The following is a 21294-nucleotide window of genomic DNA, read 5'->3' as shown; positions in this document are numbered from 1 at the left end:
TCTTACAAGGGGGGGAGGGGGTGTCAGAAAATCGCTAAAACTCCCTTACGTAATTAATGGACAGCCCCTATCATATTTTTGACCAACAAACACAGAACATACATTCAGTGCATCCATTGTGTTTTATTCAGTTAGCATTATTGTTTTTGTTCACGTTGACTGTTTGGAAGGATGTTTTTTTTTTACTTTTATCTAGTAGGCTATTACTTATACCCACACACCAAACGCTTTCAGCAATATTTTGCTGAATTTTGCCGAGCTGAAGGGTTCAGCAAAATGTTTTGCTGAACTTTCGGCAAAGTTTGCTGAATTTCAGCAAAACGTTACTGGTGATCAGCAGAGTTTACTGAACAAATCAGCAAAATTTTGCTGAATTTCAGCAAAATGTTTACTGAAACCTTCAGCTCGGCAAAATTCAGCAAAATTTTGCTGAAACCCTCAATCGATTTTTGGTGTGCACTTACGCTTATCCTACAGGAAAATAAATGTGTAGTTTGAAACGGCTCCATTTATAATTTACATTAGCTAAACCGAAAATAATGTACTTATTACAATTAAGTTTACTGTGCTACTGCATATTCTTTGACAAAGATCAAAATTTGTATCATTTTTTGATTTGTCGCTTTCTGCGTTTTCTGAGTGTCATGAGATACATTTGGATACCGGTACCAAAATATCAAAATAATTTGCAGGAACGAACTCATCAATTTGTACGGAATCCGGTACGTCTGTACTCTAGAAACAATCACGTGTTCGAAGTACAAATTTAATTGGGAAAAGAAATCCACGTGCTCCGATGAGAATCGAACCACCGCTAATAATTTGCTAGGCAAGCGCGTCTTATTCTACTTGAATGTCTACCTTGCTTGTCGGCGTAGAACTGAACCCGGTGACAAGCGTTTCAACACGTTGTTGATTATTTTCACTTGGTTAGCCTAAGTAGAACAAGTAATGTAATGCATTTGTAAGGTACAACGATTACTCTACCTTAACCCGATATCTCCACTAGAAAGAAATGTTTTACCCTTTCTTAGATGTGTCATGGTAGAAATGTTCTCTCGCCTTTTAAATACAAGAACATCAGCGATGTCGAACATTTCTGCTACGTTTTCTCTTTCTGACAGCAAAATGGCATGACATTTCTGTAAAGTGGAGCGCAAGCGTCCGACTCATACTGGCTGGCAGGGATTCCCGGACAATTTGATGGGAATTTTGCCTGGTTGTGTATATAAGTTAGGTATATAGAGTACCTTACAAATGCCTGGCCGACTTTTGTAAAATGGAACCTCGAAAATTCAGATAAATCAGTGAAATTCGTAATAGCATAAACAGATAGCTGGTCTCTCGCAACAAACAGTCCTAGGGCTGGTATTGAAGCGAGTGTTGAGGTCAGCTGGCAAGAGTCATGTTTTTGAAATTTCACTGAATTTTTGAAAAAAAAAACGAAATAGAAAATCTTTGTTTTATGAACAACACTTCAAACTGTACATTTTTTTCCTCATATCTTGCGCAGTCTAATCCTTCAAAACCTTTATTTTGATAGTTTTTTTTTATTTCTATACATCCACCTATTGGTTGATTTCTCTTTCGTTCAATGCACCCGTTATAAACGTTCGCTGTGCAGGTACCCTCATTACTCGACCTAATACCCAACATATCACTTGCTATTCTTACAACATAAAATTATAAAAAAAATCAACCAGTAAACTTTCTCAGATCAGCACTTTGTGCACAAATGGTAATCTATATTGAATGCTGCCTATTTAATTCTTCCAACCAACAGAGAATAGATCCCGGTTGTCATGGGAGTTCCAAATCCTGAACCACAACCGGCGTACCGGCCTTACCATAGTATACTACGGCATCGAAAAGCCAGGAAGCAATCCGTTATGCTGAATTTATTTTTTCGAATTAACTTGTTTCTCGTCTGAACAATTTTCGTCTATTGTAATTTTGGTCGGTGTGGTAGTTGCTCCGATAGATACTTGATTAGTGCCAGGCGTTATGGTTGGGTCTTCAAGAAATAGTGGATTCTTCACTTCCATTTCACCAGTCTGCAAAAATAAGGATGAACATGATTTAAATTACATTTTGTTGAATGAATGTTGAGTTTATTATCCCGTTTCACAAACTCACCGGTGCCAATCCAGGGCATTCATAGACCGTATAGTCTCCTTCCTCATTGTCATCTTCGCTTTCAGCATCAGAATGGATGCCATTTTTGTCTATATTGTTATGATTTTCCATAGCAATTATTTGCTGCTTCTGGTGCTGATAATGGTACATTTGAGCACTCTGAGCAAGCCTCCTGTCGCCAGTCGGCGAAGAATCCTTATTCGGACCTGTCACACCGTATGCCGGATAGTCTACATCGGCGGCCGCTTTCGCCTTTTTGTTGAGCCTGTAAAACAACATCAGTATGAATTTCTATTTTCAATTCTTCTTTTTGTAATTACTTGGATAGCACAAAGTTTAATTTTTGTAGTTGTATACTAGATTCGGATGGAATTAACTATTGCGTTTATATTCCGTATGGATTATGATCACTTTTCTATTTCAACGGATTATGAGCCCATCATGGACGAGACCGACTTTGCTGACCTGCACAAAGCAACGAAGGACGATGCAGTGTGTCGTGACCGGCAGGACTAACCAGAGCGCCAGCAGAATTGCCGCTATCTTCCGCCGTAGTTCCACCATCGTGACCGGCCAAACATACGTACGCGCCGGCCGAAACTTCCTTTATAAAACGTGTTGCCAAGATGGTTACACAGCATTCTTTTCGAGCTCATTTTATGAAAAGAGTTAATTTGATGTTATTTCGATCTAAATGTATATTTTCATTAAAGTTAACATTATAAGACGACTCCATTACTACAAGGACCTCATTTGTCGGACCTAAAATAGATCACTGGTCCAGCACACACTCGGCTCGAGTAGCCGGGAACGGCTCAAGCGCCTAACCGTTAAAGATTTCATCCTCCAAGGATTATCTTGGGCAAAGGCCCTAAACGCAAAGGAGATTTCCCCTATCAGCCGTCCAAGGTGGCTAGTCCTCGGCCGGCCGATTGCGCCTAAGAGGGAAGACGCCTGAATCCCCACCCCCCTCCTAGCAACGACTGCTGGTCCCGTCGGCCGAGTACCAGCCCCGGTCGCCTTGCCATCCGGCGAGATATCCGGCCGCACATCTTGACAGGAGTCGCTGTGTCGGTCACCGAACCACCATCAACGAACAGCAGCGATACCAACGTTCCGTGTTTTTAGTTTTTGTATCGCGAAAGTGCCATTGATTAGCCAGTAGCTAACCGACCCTGGGATTGCTGGATAGATCTTGTGTCCTGAATGGGTCCGGCACTGTAGAATTAATCGATTAGTTTCTCTTGACGCCCAACGATCTGTGGATCGTTCCGAGGATAATATTGAATAAGGGATTCTCACAGTAACTGTTGCAGGTCTACTTGATCGATAACATATAGTCTCCTTCAAGTACCTTCGCAGAGAACATGCATTTGGACTTATCCACCGATGAACCGAATTCATCGCGGTCCGAGAATTTTGACACTAGAGCGGGGCCGTTTCCAATCAGAATTAGACGATTCTGATTGGAACAGACCCCGCTCTCGTGTCAAAATTCTCGGACCACGATGAATTCGGTTCATCGGTGGATAAGTCCATAGACGAGTGCACCGATGAACTTATCCACCGATGAACCGAATTCATCGCGGTCCGAGAATTTTGACACTAGAGCGGGGCCGTTTCCAATCAGAATTAGACGATTCTGATTGGAACAGACCCCGCTCTCGTGTCAAAATTCTCGGACCGCGATGAATTCGGTTCATCGGTGGATAAGTCCATAGACGAGTGCACCGATGAACTGAATTCATCGCGGTCCGAGAATTTTGACACTACAGCGGGGTCGTTCCCAATTAGAATTGTTCAATTCTGATTGGAAATCTTTCACTTCTGATTGGAAGCGACCCCGTCCTAGTGTCAAAATTCTCGGACCGCGATGAATACAGTTCATCGGTGCACTCGTCTATTGTTACATATCATACTTACGTATACCATCCAATGCCAACGGATATCAAGCCGACCGTAACGGCAGCGCTAATGCCTCCAATCAAAGCTACAATGTACATTGCTACGGCACCATCCATTTCCACTGGTCTTTGAATTACTCCATTCACGCGTTGCGGTAACAAATTTTCATCGAATATCTGCTCCCTATGCCGCAGTTTATTGTCTAGAGATTGTTGGTTGAAATGGATCGGGAGCTTCGGTTTAATGTCCTGAGGCGAAGGCGGAAGGTTTCTATTGGGATTTTGATTCATAATGAGCTCGTGTTCGGACATTTGATCAGAGCCTAAATTGTTGCTAGCGTACGCATTATCCGTGTCAATGTTCACTGTACGATCATAGAAACGAGAATCGCTAGGACCCACGGCAAAATCGATCGGATCATTCGGGTTTGCGGGATGTTTTGGTGGTGACGATTGATAGGTAAATGCTGGACCTGCTGACTCAGTTCTTTGCAGAATGTTTCTATTCAGCTGAAGTCGTTGCCAGTGCTCCAGAAAACGCTGGCGGGCTCGTTCCTCAATTATTTCGTTTATAGTTTTCAAAAACTCAGGAGCTTCTCGAGCATCTTTAAATGATAGAGAATATTTGGTTGAAAAATAAAATAGCTGAACACTGTAGAAAAATTAAGGTTGTTAATTTGCAAGCAAAACTTCATTACATTTCGAGCAATTGGGTATGTTTGAAGATCTTTTATAAAAAATATTGGCTGACTTTTTTCGAGGACACTTCCCACATGAAGAATATGGAAATATATAGCGGGTGCCATACACCGATTTCTTTCCAAAAAATTTGTAGCGTGATTGTCATTAGGCTGGTGAGGGCGTGTCTGTTTCAAGGCACGCAGCACTTCTTAGTACCTTGGAAAGAAATAGACGTCTGGCATCTTACCGGACTTTTGCCGTTTTGATTCAACCATAAACTAAACAAAAATCAAGATATAGGTATTAACATACCGTTAGGTGGCACCCACTGTGATGGTCCTACTGGGTTAGGCTTTGCTCTGCGTAAACCTGTAAATAATATAAAAAGACGATTGATCAACGTTTACAGTATGAACAGACTCAATGACTCTACAAACAAAGTTTGTATTATGTTTTCGATACAAAACCAAATTAGCGACATTTTTTTACTTCCCCTGCTTTTTCTGTACGTTAAACATAATGCCGGAAGTGGCACGCTGTATAATACACCGGATACTCTACAGCACGCAACTTCCGACATTGTGTTTAACCCTCTAATACCCAAATTTTTGATTTTGATCTAAATATCATTTTTCGTCATCTAAAATCGATTTAAACATGTTTTGGAAGATGATTCTTTTTAATTCTCGATTTCGTGAATTTCAGTTTTTGATTTTTCTAATTTTCTAATTTTTCCTCGCAGTTTTATATTTTTCCTGGAAGCCTATTAGGGGTACGGATTTTTTGAGATAAAAACATTTTGAGATTTCATGATAATTCTGGAGCTCGATTTGAATAGGTCGTATGTGCTTTTGTCGATTAAAAATTCGATCAGTTGGATTCGCTTATTACAGCGAAAACCGTTGAAATTGAACAAAGTTGATACATACAGAAGAATCCTCACAACACAGGCTTTCTGTTCCATCATTAAAAGTTTACAAAATATCTTCCATATTGCTACAATGACTAAAATAAACTGATCGAATTTTATATCGACAAAAGCACATACGACCTATTCAAATCGAGCTCCAGAATTGTTGAAATATTTTTATTTTAAATTTTTTTCATAGAAAATTTTATTTTCCGTGTAATTTTAGGGAAAATAATTTAAGAGTGTATTCGATTCCCTTAAACCATAAAACTAGGATAGAATGATTTGGAAAAAATTAAAATATGTTAATTGTAGCGATTTAATACAAAATAACCAATGACTTCTGGAAGGTGACTGAAACATCAATTTTTCAATGATTTTTAAAAAATGTAAATACGATTTAAAATACACCAAAAACCATTTTGAGATATACAAAACAGTTCTAAATATCAGCCAAAAATATAAAAATTTTGATTGCCCACGAAACAAAAATTTCAAAAATGCTCAAACTATACCCCGTCTAAAGGCGGGGTTGGGTATTAGAGGGTTAAGAATGCTGTGTCAAATTTTCATAGAGATCCAAGCAGTAAAGGCAAAGATATAGCGTTTTGCGCCTCGCTCCCTTACGGGAGCGTAGTGCATACTTGAGATTTTAAACTCGATTATCTCGGAAGTATGGTCTACAAAAACGTCGATGCGGTGACTACGTCTATTGCGGAAACGAATTTTTTTTGAGTGTTCGCTATTCATGTGTCGTGTCCTTAATCTTTCGGATGAGAATATTAAAAAATGTTTTTAATTTCCAAACGGGGACGATTTTTTCCAAAAAAAATCACTTTTTTCATGCAAAAAATGTATGAAAAAAAAAATGATAAAACTGATATGAAGGAGATAAATAGAATTTGTGCCTCTTTGAGAAAGATTCCGAAAGAGAATCACTCAAAAGGGTTTTCCTTTTTCAAATTTTAAGTTAAAATTAATATAATGATCGTAGTTCACATAAATCGCTTAAAACTATCAAATTCGATTTGGTAAAACTAAATATTTTACATGGGTCGTTAATTTAGATGTTAATTGACCAATTTACCTTTTGACTGCTTAAAAAAATATTTCCATGCTTAATGGCTGTTAATCCTAAGTCATGGCCTACTTCAGCATTGGGAGTAGCTTAGATACTAAATAATCATACTACATTCGGTCATCCTGACTCGTCGATGTCGTCATCGACGTTATAATTAGAAAGTGAATTGCAATCTGAGAGCCATTTTCTCATATTATTTGGTGAACACACTGAGCTGAAAGGTAAGTTTGCGACTTGAAACCCATCAATGTCTGTAACAAGGTATCGATCATTCGGTAATATTTTCTTTATCATATATGGACCTTTAAACTTTTCAGATAATTTATTTTCTATGCAAGTTTTTAGAACAATGAAGTCACCTTCTTTGCAATTTTGAACAGGTTTTCGCTTTTTGTCAACCATTTCTTTATTATAAGCCTGAAGTTTCAGAATATTATCTCTTGCTTTTGTACGAATTTCTAAAAGATTGTGATTTTCCGATTGAAGTTGTCTATTTTTTACAAATATTTCTATGTTATTATTTTCATTATTTAAATTGTTCTGGTGTGTACCGAATAGTAATATACTTGGAAAATTTTTAATAGCTCTATTATAAGTGTTATTATAAACATATTCCAAATTTGGTAGTAAGATATCCCATTTAAGATCAGTATCGTTAATTAACTTGGCTAACATTGGGGTGAGCGTCCTATTCACTCTTTCAGCTTGACCGTTTGCCTCTGGAGTATATGATGCTGTTTTAATATGTTCAATTAAACGGTCCTCACAAAACTTCTTAAAACTTAAAGAGGTGAAACAGCTCCCTCTATCAGTAATGATTCTAACCGGTTTGCTGTAGTGATTGATGTATAATAGTAAATTATCAAGAACTTCCTTAGAATTTGTTGTCTTAGTTGGGTAAAATTTAACATATTTAGTGAATGCATCTATAATTACAAGAATGTACTTGAAACATTTCGATGATTGCAGCTGAATCGGACCATAATGGTCTATATGAATTGTATGAAATGGAATCTGTCCTTTATTGATATTTTTAAGAAATCCTTCTTTTTTTGAGTCAGATGGGCTGTAAAATATGCAGTTAAGGCAATTATTGATATATTTCTTAACTATTTTTCTCATACTTGAAAACCAATAATATTTTTTCACCTCTATCATTGTTTTCTCTATTCCAATGTGACCTAGCTTATCATGACAAATTCGTATTATATTATCCATCATAGTTTTGGGTACAACAAGCAATAGCTTTCCGTTATGTTTTCTAAATAATATTCCATTTACTAGTTCAAAATTTGAAAAAGTATTAGATTCTAAAAGTATTTTTATATTTCTAATCTTCTCATCTTGTTCTTATGCTAATATAACGTTTCTCTCTATTTCCTCTGTGTCTAATAGGCATATATTCTGCGCTTGACTATGATTTAAAGTGAATCTTTCTACATTTTTGTCTACATCACTCATTGATAATCTGCTCAAAGCATCAACATGTTGCATCTTCCCTCCATCTCTATATTCCAAACTATAATTACAATTTTCTAAAAACAACGCCCAACGTAATTTTTGGATTTATTTCTTTTTTAGCCAATGTTTATGCCAAAGCATTGCAATCTGTAAAAATTTTGAATTTAATACCTGACAAGTACACATGAAATCGTTAATGGAATGAATAACAGCAAGTGTTTCCAATTCAAAGCTATGCAACTTATTTTCATATTCATCAGTTTTCTTACTGAAGAAACTTACGGGATGATAATTTCCATTATTTTGTTTTTGTAACAAAATTGCACCGAAACCATAAGAGCTTGCGTCACAATGTAACTGTGTTTCGGCTCTTGGGTCATAAATTGCCAAAACAGGAGCCGACATTAGTTGATCTTTCAAAAGTGTAAAAGCATTTATTTCCCTTTCATCAAAAACAAATTCAGCATCTTTTTTCAATAAATTGTACAATGGACTAGCAATTGACGCAAAATTCCGAATAAATTTCCTAAAATAGCTGGTCAACCCCAAAAATCTTTGAACATCTTTTGTAGTTTTGGCAATGGGAATTTATCGATTGATTCTATGTGAGCTTGGCTCGGTTTCCTTCCATATTGATTGATCGTATAGCCTAAATAATCAATTTCATTGAAACAGAATTTGCATTTGGCAAGGTTCAGTTCTAGTAAATTCATGCTTAAAATCTCTAAAACTCTTCTTAATGTCTCGATATGTTCTTCTATCGTTTCGGAAGCAATCAAAATATCATCAATGTAAACAACTATTTTTCCTTCGTCAATTAATGGTTTGAAAATTTTATTTATAAATCTTTGGAAAACAGCAGGTGCGTTGCAAAGGCCAAAAGGAACTCGTAAATATTCAAATTGTCCGTTTGGAGTAACAAAAGAGGTATATTTGGTACACTCAGAAGCAATTTTAATTTGATGGAAACCCGATTTCAAGTCTAAAATTGTGTAAACTGATTTGTATTTAAGCTTATCAAAAGTGTCTTCTATTAATGGCAAAGGGTCACGGTATGTATCTTTGTTCAATTTTCGATAATCTACACATAATCTAATATCATCATCTTTTTTAGGAATAACTACAATTGGACTAGCAAACGGAGAATCACTTTCTTTAATAATTCCTAGTTTGAGTAGCTCATCAACCTTCTTATTTACCTTTATTTTATCGTTTTGTGATAACCTTCTTGGCTTAAAATGAAATGGTGCAGCAGTTTTTAGTACTATTTTCATTTCATAATCTACATCAGGACAATTAGGCCGTTGAAAATTGAAATAGTTTGCGTTCAAAATTTGATTCAATGTTAACAAATGATCTTTATCAATTTTACCTACATTCTCAAGAGTTTCCAGTTCACAAATTACATTTAAATTTTTTACCTTTATTTCAGCTCCGTTTGTACAACTTCTTATGTCTTTTTTGAATACTCGAATTTGGCTCTCTTCTATAATAGTTTTTAATCCAGGGTCAAGAATAACGTCCCTTCCAATTATTACGTCGTAAGAATGAATTGCCGAGTCAGGAATCACCAAAAAATTAATTCTGAAAAGCAAATTTTGAATTTTCACATTAGTAACTAATCTACCCACAATTTTTAATTCAGTTCCTCCAATGCCCTTGAAAGTTTTTTGACTAGTAAAGGAATAAATTATCCCACGTTTTGCTAAACCAAGGCGCATTAAACAAACTGGACTTCCTGTATAAAACAACGCTTTTAACTTAATTTTGAAATCGGTCAACTGAATATCTACCATTCCGTCACACTTTGTCCTGTCCTCAGTGTCTTGATTTTCAACCACTGCGATCCTTGATGACCTGTCGAATCCGAACTTCTTTCTATCGTCAGGGTTCCATTTGGAAGCAGCTCCGCTATTCGTTGATCCACTCAGATGGTTTCTCGGTTTCAGGCACTTCGCTGCAAGGTGTCCTGGTAAATGGCAATTGTAACACACAGGAGCGCTTGAAGAAAATTGTTTTGGAAGTTGAATCGTTTGAATGCTTTGAGTAGGCTTGAAGTTGATGAAAATCTGCTCATTTTGGCCTGATTCTTCAAATGACGATCAGGAATCCCTTCTATCACGTAGTCTATAAGCTCAGCTTCATTTATTCTCAACGGCATGGCAAGATTTCTTTTAGCAACGAAAAATTCAAAAAAAGTTTCTTCCGGTGTCCATTTTCGTAACTCCAGTTTTCTTCTCAATTCAAACGTACTGATTTTAAAGGAAAATGTTGTTTTGATAAGGTTGAGTACTTCTAGATAACTTTTCGTGAACAAATCCTCTTGTGACGATAACCAAACCTTCGCGTTGTTCTGCAGATGCTTGAAAACCAATAACTTCATCACTTAATCTTCTACATTGAATGTTTTTCTTGTTTGCTCCACGGTGTTGATAAAAAAGTTCACGTCTTCAGATGGCGATCCCGAAAAGAACGGCAAAAAGGTAGACAGTTCATCCAGTTTAACGGTGCGATGTGTGGCTTGATTTTCTCCAACATTACGACTTCGATCAACGTCTTCAAAATCTCCAGATCCGCCGATGCGACCACGTCCATTTCTTGCTTCGTTGTTTCTATTGCTTGGTCCAGCGTTCATCGTCTCGGATTGATTGTTGGCATCTTGAGAAGGAAGACCACTTCCGAAATTCTCCGGTGCTTCAACTTCCGACCGTAACTGACTTCGCAAGAACATTTTTCGTATCCCACTTCTGATAATTGTAGTAAAACTACGTGTTCTCAGTTTCACTGTTTATTGGGGAATGATCGTCTTAAGTCAATTGTCAAAGTTAATCCTAAGTCATGGCCTACTTCAGCATTGAGAGTAGCTTAGATACTAAATAATCATACTACAGGCTGGCAGTCAAAAAAGCCCAAAATCGCATATTTTGCCCTATAAATTGGGGTATAGCTCAAAATTGTGACGTGCTGGAGCAAATCTGAGCCCAGATTCGGATTCAGCGGCCCAAAATCTGTCAGAGACACATAAGTTTGCTCTTGAGACAGACCAAAAGATATGATAATGTATAAAATTGTATCCTTTATTGCATTTTCACACTAAAGCTTGCAGCCTGCGTCCTCTACTTAAGGCGAAACTGGAAGCATTTCCTCATCTTTTGGTTTTGTTTTTTTTTTTATTAAATAACCAAGTAAATAACGAAGCAAAATTTTCAAAATCGGTTTTCGTACACAGAAGGACCAAGGTATCTCCTAAATTTTTTTCAGGTGGAAAATGTTTTCAGTTTAAAGGAAACCATTTTTGAATAAAATTTTGAAAAAAATATGGTTTTTGAAAAATTTGTAAAAGTTTTACACCTGGAAAAAAATCCAGGAGATAGCTCGATCCTTCCTCTAACTGTGTATGAAAACCGATTTTGAAAATGTTGCTTCGTTTTAATAAAAAAAAAATCGAAAACCAAAAAAATGAGAAAATGCGTCCAGTTTCGCCTTAAGCAATTAAATAATAATTAATGTATTGATGCTATGCAAGTGTAATAAATCAAATCAAAAATATAATCCGGATCGCATCGGGAATCGAACCCTCCATTTCTCCAATGTATTCCATTATGCGAACATAAATTTGTTTTGTAGAACAACAATGACTGTCGCATACCGTATGGAACGCATTTTCTGAAATATAAATGTACGTACACTTACCAGGAAAGTATTCATTTTCGGCTGCTACCGTTCCAGCTGTGATTATTATGCTGCATATTGTACACGCTAGTTTGTACATTGTTATCGCCTTTACACTGGCAAACCTGGGTCGTTGGTTTTGAATTATTTCGTTTTTCTTCCTATTAACACGCGTGCAGCAATTTTATCGCTACTACCATAATTTTATGCGGGGAAAATTTACTTTTCACTAGTTTTCACATTAACTTCTCATGTTGGAAGATTACACTCTATAATTGTATGTACACCTAAAAAGACATGAATCTAAGTTAAGCTTCCGCATTGCTATGCAGCTGTTTTCATATTGTGGAAAAATCGATAATTATTGAGCCATCAACACATTCTACGACGTACTTTTCTACAGTCCAGCATGAAAGGTCACAGTGATCTTATGGCTCTAGCACTGTTCTAGTTGAATTATATAAAATGAGATATTCAAGAATTTTCCATATGGTTTGATCGCACTTCAGGTCAAATTTTCATGAATGGCAAACACTTCCATCTGGATTATTTTCCAGTATGGGTTTCCACTATGAAACGACGTAGCTCACTGAACGTATGGAAATGCACTGGCACTTTATCTTGCTTTGCCAATTTCAATATGTTGGGAAACAAATACATACTGTGACACTGTATTGGCTTTGTTCACAGTGGAATCCAAAGATACACATTTTACGATTTTTCCTAATATATTGATTGTTTTCACTGTTTAGTTCATAACATGGTTAGAATATTATTTAACTTTAAGCACACTGGCTTTTATTTGAAAAACGTGAGAAACAATTCTTCACAAGAATTGACTACTTATCACGATGCTTTACTTTTACAGTAACACAAAGCGTGCAAAACTAATGAATGAAATTCGATTCGCCACCCGTTCAATGGAAATCATTCATGAAATAGAAGCGATGCGACGGCGCATTTGGTCCTGGACAAGGTGTCAGCTGGACCAGGAACGTTGCTAGGTTGTTAGTATAGTGGTTTTCCAAATGACTGTATTGTAAAGGGCGTATAACGATGTCTATTGTTACCATATGGATCGCATCAGTGCAGTCCGTTTTGTTTTTTTTTTTTTACTTTAATCGACGACGATAAGTACCATGATATCACCTAATTTCAATTACCTGTATTCGATTCCAAATTCATTTGTTTTGCGCTGTGAGAAACCGAAAAAAAGTAAATAAAATAAGGCGATGTACACGGAACCGTAACCCAGTATTATTTACATACTTTACAACAACTTTTGGGATAACATTAGAATCAATTCCTGATACCTCATAACTGATACCTACCCTGATAAAAAATATCATAAAAATACAATAAATTTTATTGTTACAACACCATTTTTTCGAAAAATATTCACCATTAAACGTATTGTAATTTACACGGCATACTCACCATCACCCCTATTGTTCTATACCATTCGGCGAATGGCAAATGGCACTTTTACAATAAAAAATGGTGGTTGTTATGTATCTTAACCATAAAATTTTGAGTAAATTTTCATACACTTTTTCGCGAAAAACAATAGAATGTATTGTGTTTTTATGAGACATTTTTAGGGCAATTTTCAAAAGAAAACAATATATCTTAATGTTTTTTCATTGCTCTTACAATACAAATACAATTAATTGAATGGCGTCAAACGAATCGTTGTTACAATAAAAATACAATAATATTTGTTGTTATTTCTAAGCAGTTTTCGCGTTTGAAAATCCATAGAATGGACTACCCGCTTTGCGCGCAGCCACAGTTGATCAGCAGGAGTAAATCAATTTAATTTTGTATGGCGAAATGCATCTAAACTTGAATTACTTGAAATACAAAGCTTTTCCCGAAAAAATATTTGGTAGGCTTAATAGTGGTCACCATTGTGCACAACCACTACCAAATATTTTTTCGAATAATGTGTTCCACTTCGATAAATTTGCCTTTAGATGCTATTCGCCATACAATATTTTTGCGATTTACTTTTAGCGATTTTTCGCGCATAGAAGCTAGCGCCACATTGGTCAATGCGGAGAGTAGGAAAACAGCCGATGCAGGTAATTAATTAATATTTCCCGCTAACAGAGGCGTCTCGTCGGCGTGTTCAACCTGTTCATTGCACAGGTATTCGATTTGAAACAAAATAATGAATTAACTACATCGGCTGTTTTCCTACTCTCCGCATCGACCAATGTGGCGCTAGCTTCTATGCGCGAAAAATCGCTAAAAGTAAATCGCAAAAATATTGTATGACGAATAGCATCTAAAGGCAAATTTATCAAAGTGGAATACATTATTCGAAAAAATATTTGGTAGTGGTTGTGCACAATGGTGACTACTATTAAGCCTACCAAATATTTTTTCAGTAAAAGCTTTCTATATCAAGTAATTCAAGTTTAGATGCTTTTCACCATACAAAATAAAATTGATTTACTCCTGCTGATCAACTGTGGGTGTGCGCCAAGCGGGTAGTCCATTATAAATCATTTTACCATCCCAATTAAAACAAAATTATGAAAAAAAAAATTTTTTTACAAGATTTAATACATTATGCATCTATATTGGATCACAAAATCGAGTGAAAACCGTACCACCCATCCGACCACTAGAAGGCAGTTGCCCAGCCACCCACAGTGAAGCGGCCGAGAAGCATGCTTGTTTTTTAGTTGTTCAACTTCTGCTGCTGAACTAGCTCTCATATTATAAACGCCCCAACACACTGAAATAACTCGCATGTTCTTATGTGTGGGATCAACCCGTTCTACGAGAGAATTTGAACAACGTTCGCTGTCTAGTGCTGCGAGGCTCTTGTGCGTGTTTTTGTGTGACGCTAAAAATGATTTGCATAAGATTGAGTTTAAATCACACATGACAATGCTTTCGCAGAAAATGGATTTCAACAGAAAATAGTTTAATTATTTTAATGTCGTAATGTTTTTGTCAAAAAAAATCTTAAAACGCTCTATGATTACAACTAAATTGTTACAGAATTATTTTTGCTAAACCAACATATCCCTGTGTGAGCCACTCTCACCGTGTTGCGTTAAAAAGCGCGGTGAACTTGCATGCAGCTTGGCGTCGGTGTCTCTCATCGTGTTCAAGCCACCGGATTGAACGAGAGAGATAAAACGAAGCAAAAAGAGAGGCTTCCCACTGCAATCATTGCGAGCTTTCAATGCGCGTGGCTTGCGCACCAACAAACCATGCGTGCCTACTTGAGAGGCTGAGACGTGCCTACTGTTGAAGCCTAGGTTGAAGCTGTTTTTGCTTACTATTGTGTTCGGGGATTTCGGAGGTTAGGTTTCACTGGCACACGCGGTATACGTTTTAACATTTTTATTCTTACACGCTATACAGTACTTACAATGTTGTTCGCTCGGAGAGCAATAGATAAAAGAGGCCTTCACAATGCCGAGGCTCCCTATTTATATGATTTCACTAGGGTTGCCTGATTGGGTCTAATCTAGATCTCAAGGCGGAAATGAGTTACCGCTCAGTTATAGTCTAGATCATTATAACTAGATTACCATATCTAGATACACAACTTTCCCCTTTTTGAATTATGACTACTTCCTTTCATAATCTTCAAATCTAAATCTTTCTGGTATCTTTCTAGTTCTTACTGATCGTCTGAGGAAAATTGAATCATTTGATCCACTTCGATTACGCCTAATATCGATTTGAACCTTCCTGGGTGGCGATTCACCTACTGATTCGCTACGCCTACGCTTACTTGTTACCGATCCTGGTAATCGTACAGGTATCTTAGACATATTAGTTTTTTACAAACGAGCTTGGATATCTAATCTGATTACAATGTACATTTTTGATATTCCCGTTCTCCACCAACTTAATTTTGTACAAAAACTTACCGATTCTCTCTAAAATGATCGCTGGAATCCACCTTACTAACTCTTTAAAATGGTTTCGGTATATAACCTTTTCCCCTTTTTTAAATTGTTGGTTGGAGTTACAATTCTCGTTTTTTACAATCTTCTTCTTTTCATCAAATACAATTTTTGAATTTTTAGTCTCATCAAAAGTTACTGTCTTACGACTAATCCCGTTTCCCAACGTCTCACTCGAATGTGCCTTCGGGTTGACGGTTGTCAACAACGTTCTTGGCTTGAACCTGAAGAGCATCTCACTGGGCGATTTCTCTGTAACGGTAGAAGGGGCACCGACGAACCGACGTGACAGTGGTGTTTCAAAAGTGTCCCCCCTAAATTTAACGGTCGACCAGCAAAGCGAGCGAACGCTTCTGTCAAATCAGCTCAGGCGCGAACCTTTTCCTATATGAATACACAGGGGTTTGGAGTCATGCTATCAAAACAACGCGAACCGTTATAGAGGAGGCGATAGTGTTCGGCTATTTTTCATCATGGCGTCGGGGACAACAAATTTGAATTTATTTGTTCTAGCTGTCACGTCGGTTCGTCGGTGGAATGGGTACTGTTATACCACGCTATAGAATCAAGCATGGGAAAACTCATTCGCTCACCCGAATGCCGGCGATGCAAAATAGCAAAAAGAACGCCAACAACCCAATGCTGAGTGAGAGCACGGCGCACTAGGAACGAACGCAACATGAACGGCTCGCCACCGACGCCACCGAAGCGAATCAGGAGAGAAACAAATAGAGTGCAAAATGAATCAGCTTGCATCGATGTATACGATAAGAACGTTCGCTCTCTCAACTACCGAGTGGCATTCAGCTGATTGAATCAAAACGCACTCACTGATTCAATTCCCAGTACTGAATGCTTCCACTGAACGTTAAATGAACGTTCCAATATGAATGCTCTCGCACCCGACTCAGAACGCAAACATTCGTTCAATCTTGGTTCGTTCGCCTTCGGCACTCAGATTCGGTAGCGATTCATTCGGCCGTCGCACATTGGAGTAAATCACATCAAAACCTGATCATAAGTGGAAAAACTCAAAATGAAGTAATTGGGTTTTCCGTTGTGTTTTTGCTAAGTGTAGTTATCGTGTAATCGTTTGACAGCTAAGCAGTGTCCAAATGTTTTGTTTACGCTTATCAGAAGAGGTTAAGTGAAGCTGAAGTTTAGCCGTTTTCTTTGACATGACTCACAGCGCGTGCTAGTTTTGACCGTACAAAGTGAATGAAATTGATAGTCAATCAATTCAACGATGCAGTTTGTTAAAGAAGGTTAATGTTGTTATTCTGTTAATTTGAAACCCAAACAAATTGACGTTGAATTTACATATAATATATGAAAATATTGAAAAAAATATTTGATGGAATCCTTTACCGTATATTCAAAATGAAATAAGTTGATTTTTCGGCTGTTTCCGGAAAATCTGCTTTTAGTGTATGATAAAACTATGGTTCCTCTTTCAAATGCAGAAAGAAAACCTTCCGGATGTTTCTGATTTCGAAAGTTGCAACACTTTGAAAAAAAATCGTGATAAATATATCTAGATTGAGTTTAAATAAGGGCGAAAGTAACATGAGAGAGTTCTCTTCGTCGACTCTCTCTTCTTCAAATTAAAGTGACAAGTTGCAAGTATTGTTGAACTTTTTGGTCATAAATCGCTAGGTTGCGATGCAATCTAGCGTCTAAGTGTAAAAAAGTTCGATTGAGTTTGCATCTCGTCACTTTAATTTGCAGAAGAGAGAGTCGATGAAGAGAACTCTCTCATGTTACTTTCGCCCTTATTTAAACTCAATCTAGATATTATTATATGATATTATTTGCCTTAAAATACTGTTTGGCCCTCTGAACGTATTTTTGCTGAAAACTAGATTTCAACAGCTTTCAAGCAAAAAAAAAGAAGTTTAAAATCGGTCAACTGGTTCAAAAGTTGTGATTTTTTGAAAAAAATTAGTTTCGAAAAATCTTGAATTTTACAATCATAAAATTGGTCACCCTAATGACGAAATAAAAAAATACGAAAACTATGAAATACGTTTCATTACTAATTTGGGTTGCATTTGGGTTGCGAAAATGCGTCAAAATAATTTTGATCAGTTTTGATGTACTAGGTGCTCCACTGTGCGTCGTTGCGTGCGTCGTTCGGTGCTCGGCGATTAGAAAGAATGGGCAATGAAAGTGGAAATATTTTGCTTGGCTGGGGGAGAAGCACACTCGCATCAGATTGTGCGTGGATGTGAGTGAGGGATACGCAATAAATTAATGATTTTTTTCCCATCCTTGGCTAGAATATCATTAAGCTTTCTAGACAACGTATCTCTCTTATCCTGTTTTTCCAACAATCTTTTCTTCAAAAAGGTTTTCACCGTCTGAACACCTCGTTCAGCGGCCCCATTTGATTGTGGGTGATACACAGGAGATTTGGTTACCCTGACATTTCGCGATTCCCAATATCGCACAAACTCAAGAGAACAAAACGGAGGTCCATTATCGGACACAATTTGCTCTGGCAATCCTACAAATTTGAAAAAAACTTCTAACCGTTCATTAACCTGTTCTGCGTTCGTTCTGTTCATCACCTTTGCTTCAATGAATTTCGTGAATGAATCAATTATCAACAACACCATTTTGCCTTCAAATTCGAAAAAGTCAATATGGATTCTCTCCATTGGGCGTTTACAGGCTGGCCACTTAGAAGTAACTTTTTCCTTGGGAACGTTTCTTCTCTGATCACAAACTTCGCATTGTTTGAAATGATCTTCAATATCCTGCTGCATACCTTTCCACCAAAATAATCCTCTTCCTAACATCTTTCCTCTAACTATACCATCATGGTTGGTGTGTAGCATTCTAAGAACAATATTCTGCAACTTAGCAGGGATCACTAATCGATCACCATAGAACAAGCAATTATCTTGGCAACTCAGGGAATTTCGCAAATTATAGTAGTACTTCAACCGATCTGGGATTACACGAGGCCATCTGAACAAAACAAAGTCATACACCTGAGACAGAATGTCATCTTTTGCTGTAAATTCCGCTACATCGCAAGTTTTTAACGGTAATTCTGGACATTGTTCCAACCGATTAATGGATAATTCCTCAATATCTGTGCCACCAGACACAGGTAATCTGGACAATGCATCTGCATGTGCCAAATTCCTACTTGGCCTATACTCCCACTCGTAATCGTACATTGACAAAATCACTGCCCAACGTTGAAGCCTAGATGCCGAAATCACTGAAGTTCCTTTTCGAGGGTGGTAGATTTCCTTTAACGCTTCACAGTCTGAAACGAGCTTAAAGCGATGTCCATAAATGTATTTGTGGAAACGCTTTACGGCAAATATGATAGCCAATGCTTCCCTATGCAGCTGCGAGTAATTTTTCTCTGCAGGCGATAATGTACACGAGGCAAAAATTACAGGTTTTTCTTCCCCATCTACAATGTGAGACAACACAGCGCCTACGCCATAAGGGCTGGCATCCGCTGCAACCACGATTGGTTTATTAGGATCGTAGAGTTGCAACAAATTATTTTTCAAAATTAACTCCTTACTCCTCGCAAAACACTTTTCGCATTCTCCGTCCCAAATGAACGCTACATCTTTTCGAAGCAATCTGTACAGAACTCTCAACTCTGAAGAAATGTTCGGAATGAACTTGGAATAGTAATTCAACAGACCCAGATACGACTGTAATTCTTGGATATTCTTCGGAGCTGGCGCATTCACTATTGCAGTTACTTTGGACTGATTAGGACGAATTCCGTCCTGGCTAACGGTATGACCCAGGTAATCTACTGACGTCACAAAGAATTTGCTCTTTTCGGTATTAATCTTCACGTTAAATCTACTCAATCTCTCTAACACTCTGTCCAAAATCTGCTTACACTCTCCTAACGTTCTTGCTCCTATCAACGCGTCATCCAAATACGTTACACATCCCTCAATGTCTCCTAAAATCTGGTCCATGATGCTTTGAAAGATCGACGGAGCAGTTGCCACGCCGAAGGGCAAACGAACATACTGAAAAAGTCCTATGTGTGTATTAATCGTTAGGTATTGCTGCGAGTTTTCCGATACTTTCAACTGCTGATACGCACCTCGTAGGTCGATCACGCAAAAAAAGTTACAATTTGCTAGATTGGCAAAAATGTCGTCGATTCTCGGTAACAGGTAATATTCCGATCGCAAATGAGGGTTTATGGTCACCTTGCAGTCAATGCACAGTCTCAAGCTGCCATTGGACTTGGGTACAACAACTATGGGAGAAGCCCATCTACTAAACGCGACTTTCTTCAAAATATTCTCCTCACACAATCTATTCAACTCAGCTTCAATAGCCGGTCGTTGCTGATAAGGGGGTGAATAAGCAACGTGAAAAATCGGAGTTACGTTATCTTCCATGACAATCTCCGCTTCAAAATCGCAAATTGGAGTGTTATCGTTACAAATCACATTGGGGTATTTCAATCGAATCGAATCTAAGAGGGTATTTTCAACACGGTTCATACTCACGATACTTTCCTTGAACTTACTCCTCCATCCTGGCCAGAGGACGTCCATCCACGTGCGCCCCAGAAGAGGTCTGAAGCCCTTGTTGCTTTCGATCACCACCAGCGCGAGTCTCTCACTCGGACCACGCTGACTTCTGGACACATCTGCACTAAATCCTCCGATCACCTTGATATTTTGTCCCGTCACAGTTGAAAAATCATCGTTTACACTGAACAACGGTCGGTTCGAGAACCACTTTCGATACATACTGTCGCTGATCACTGTTGCACATGCCCCACTGTCTATTTCGAATTCTACCGGACGGTTATCCACAAATAACGTTTCCGTCGCTTCTTTGCTACGTACTAATAGAGCATCGTTCTTCACCGAATTCAGCTGCATCCGAAGGTTAGCGATTTCTGCCGCCAAATCTTCACCAGCACCAACCGTTCCTACGGTTTGGTTCTTCCTCGAATCCTGGCTACCACTACGATTCTGCCTTGCACTTCTCGAATAACACACATTTGCTCCATGACCTTGCTTACCACACGCGAAACACTTCCAGTTTCTTGCTGGACACTTCCCCGATTCATGATCTCTACCGCATTTTTCACACACTTTGCGCCGGCCATATTGATTCTTCTGACCGCCATTGCTGTTTCCGAACTTCGAACGACTTTTGCTACGACCCCGATTCTGTTTACCGGATCGCACCACGTGCGCACCGAACACGTGTTCCCGCACTTTATTATCTTTCTCGGCTAATTCCCAATTAAGCGCTTCATCCACTGCCTTGTCGAAGGTTAGATTTTTCTGCTTGAGCAGGTGAGTGCGAAGCCTGCTGTCATAGATTCCGAACACGAACCGATCTCGGAGCGCTTCAGTTAAAAAATCACCGAATTCACATTTCTCCGCGGGAGCTTTCAATTCGACCACGTATTCCGACACTACCTGACCCGCTTTTTGGTTCGCTTGATGGAACCTATACCGCTCTGATACCTTATTCTCATCCGGCCGGAAATGT

At 38.1% G+C, this 21294-nt stretch overlaps 1 protein-coding gene across 5 annotated transcripts; it reads right to left on the bottom strand.

Annotated features, from left to right (window-relative positions):
• Window positions 1-89: 89 nt before the first annotated feature.
• On the bottom strand, window positions 90-12819 carry LOC109414483 (uncharacterized). 5 transcript variants are annotated; one of them, XM_062851682.1, is made up of 6 exons: window positions 12706-12819; window positions 11867-12132; window positions 5034-5090; window positions 4060-4645; window positions 2137-2401; window positions 90-2054 (listed from the first exon to the last, which is right to left on the bottom strand). In XM_062851682.1, exons 2-6 carry the CDS (start codon window positions 11943-11945, stop codon window positions 1899-1901), a joined length of 1143 nt encoding a protein of 380 aa, XP_062707666.1. In that variant the 5' UTR covers window positions 11946-12132; window positions 12706-12819; the 3' UTR covers window positions 90-1898. The 5 variants fall into 5 exon arrangements, with proteins under 5 accessions (XP_062707666.1, XP_062707662.1, XP_062707664.1 ...); XM_062851678.1 differs by lacking the exon at window positions 12706-12819 and adding an exon at window positions 12239-12682; XM_062851680.1 differs by lacking the exon at window positions 12706-12819 and adding an exon at window positions 12350-12682.
• Window positions 12820-21294: the final 8475 nt, after the last annotated feature.

The sequence above is a fragment of the Aedes albopictus genome, chromosome 2 (genome assembly GCF_035046485.1).
Source record: "Aedes albopictus strain Foshan chromosome 2, AalbF5, whole genome shotgun sequence".
NCBI lineage: Eukaryota > Metazoa > Arthropoda > Insecta > Diptera > Culicidae > Aedes > Aedes albopictus.
This window is presented reverse-complemented; position numbering and strand designations above follow the sequence as displayed.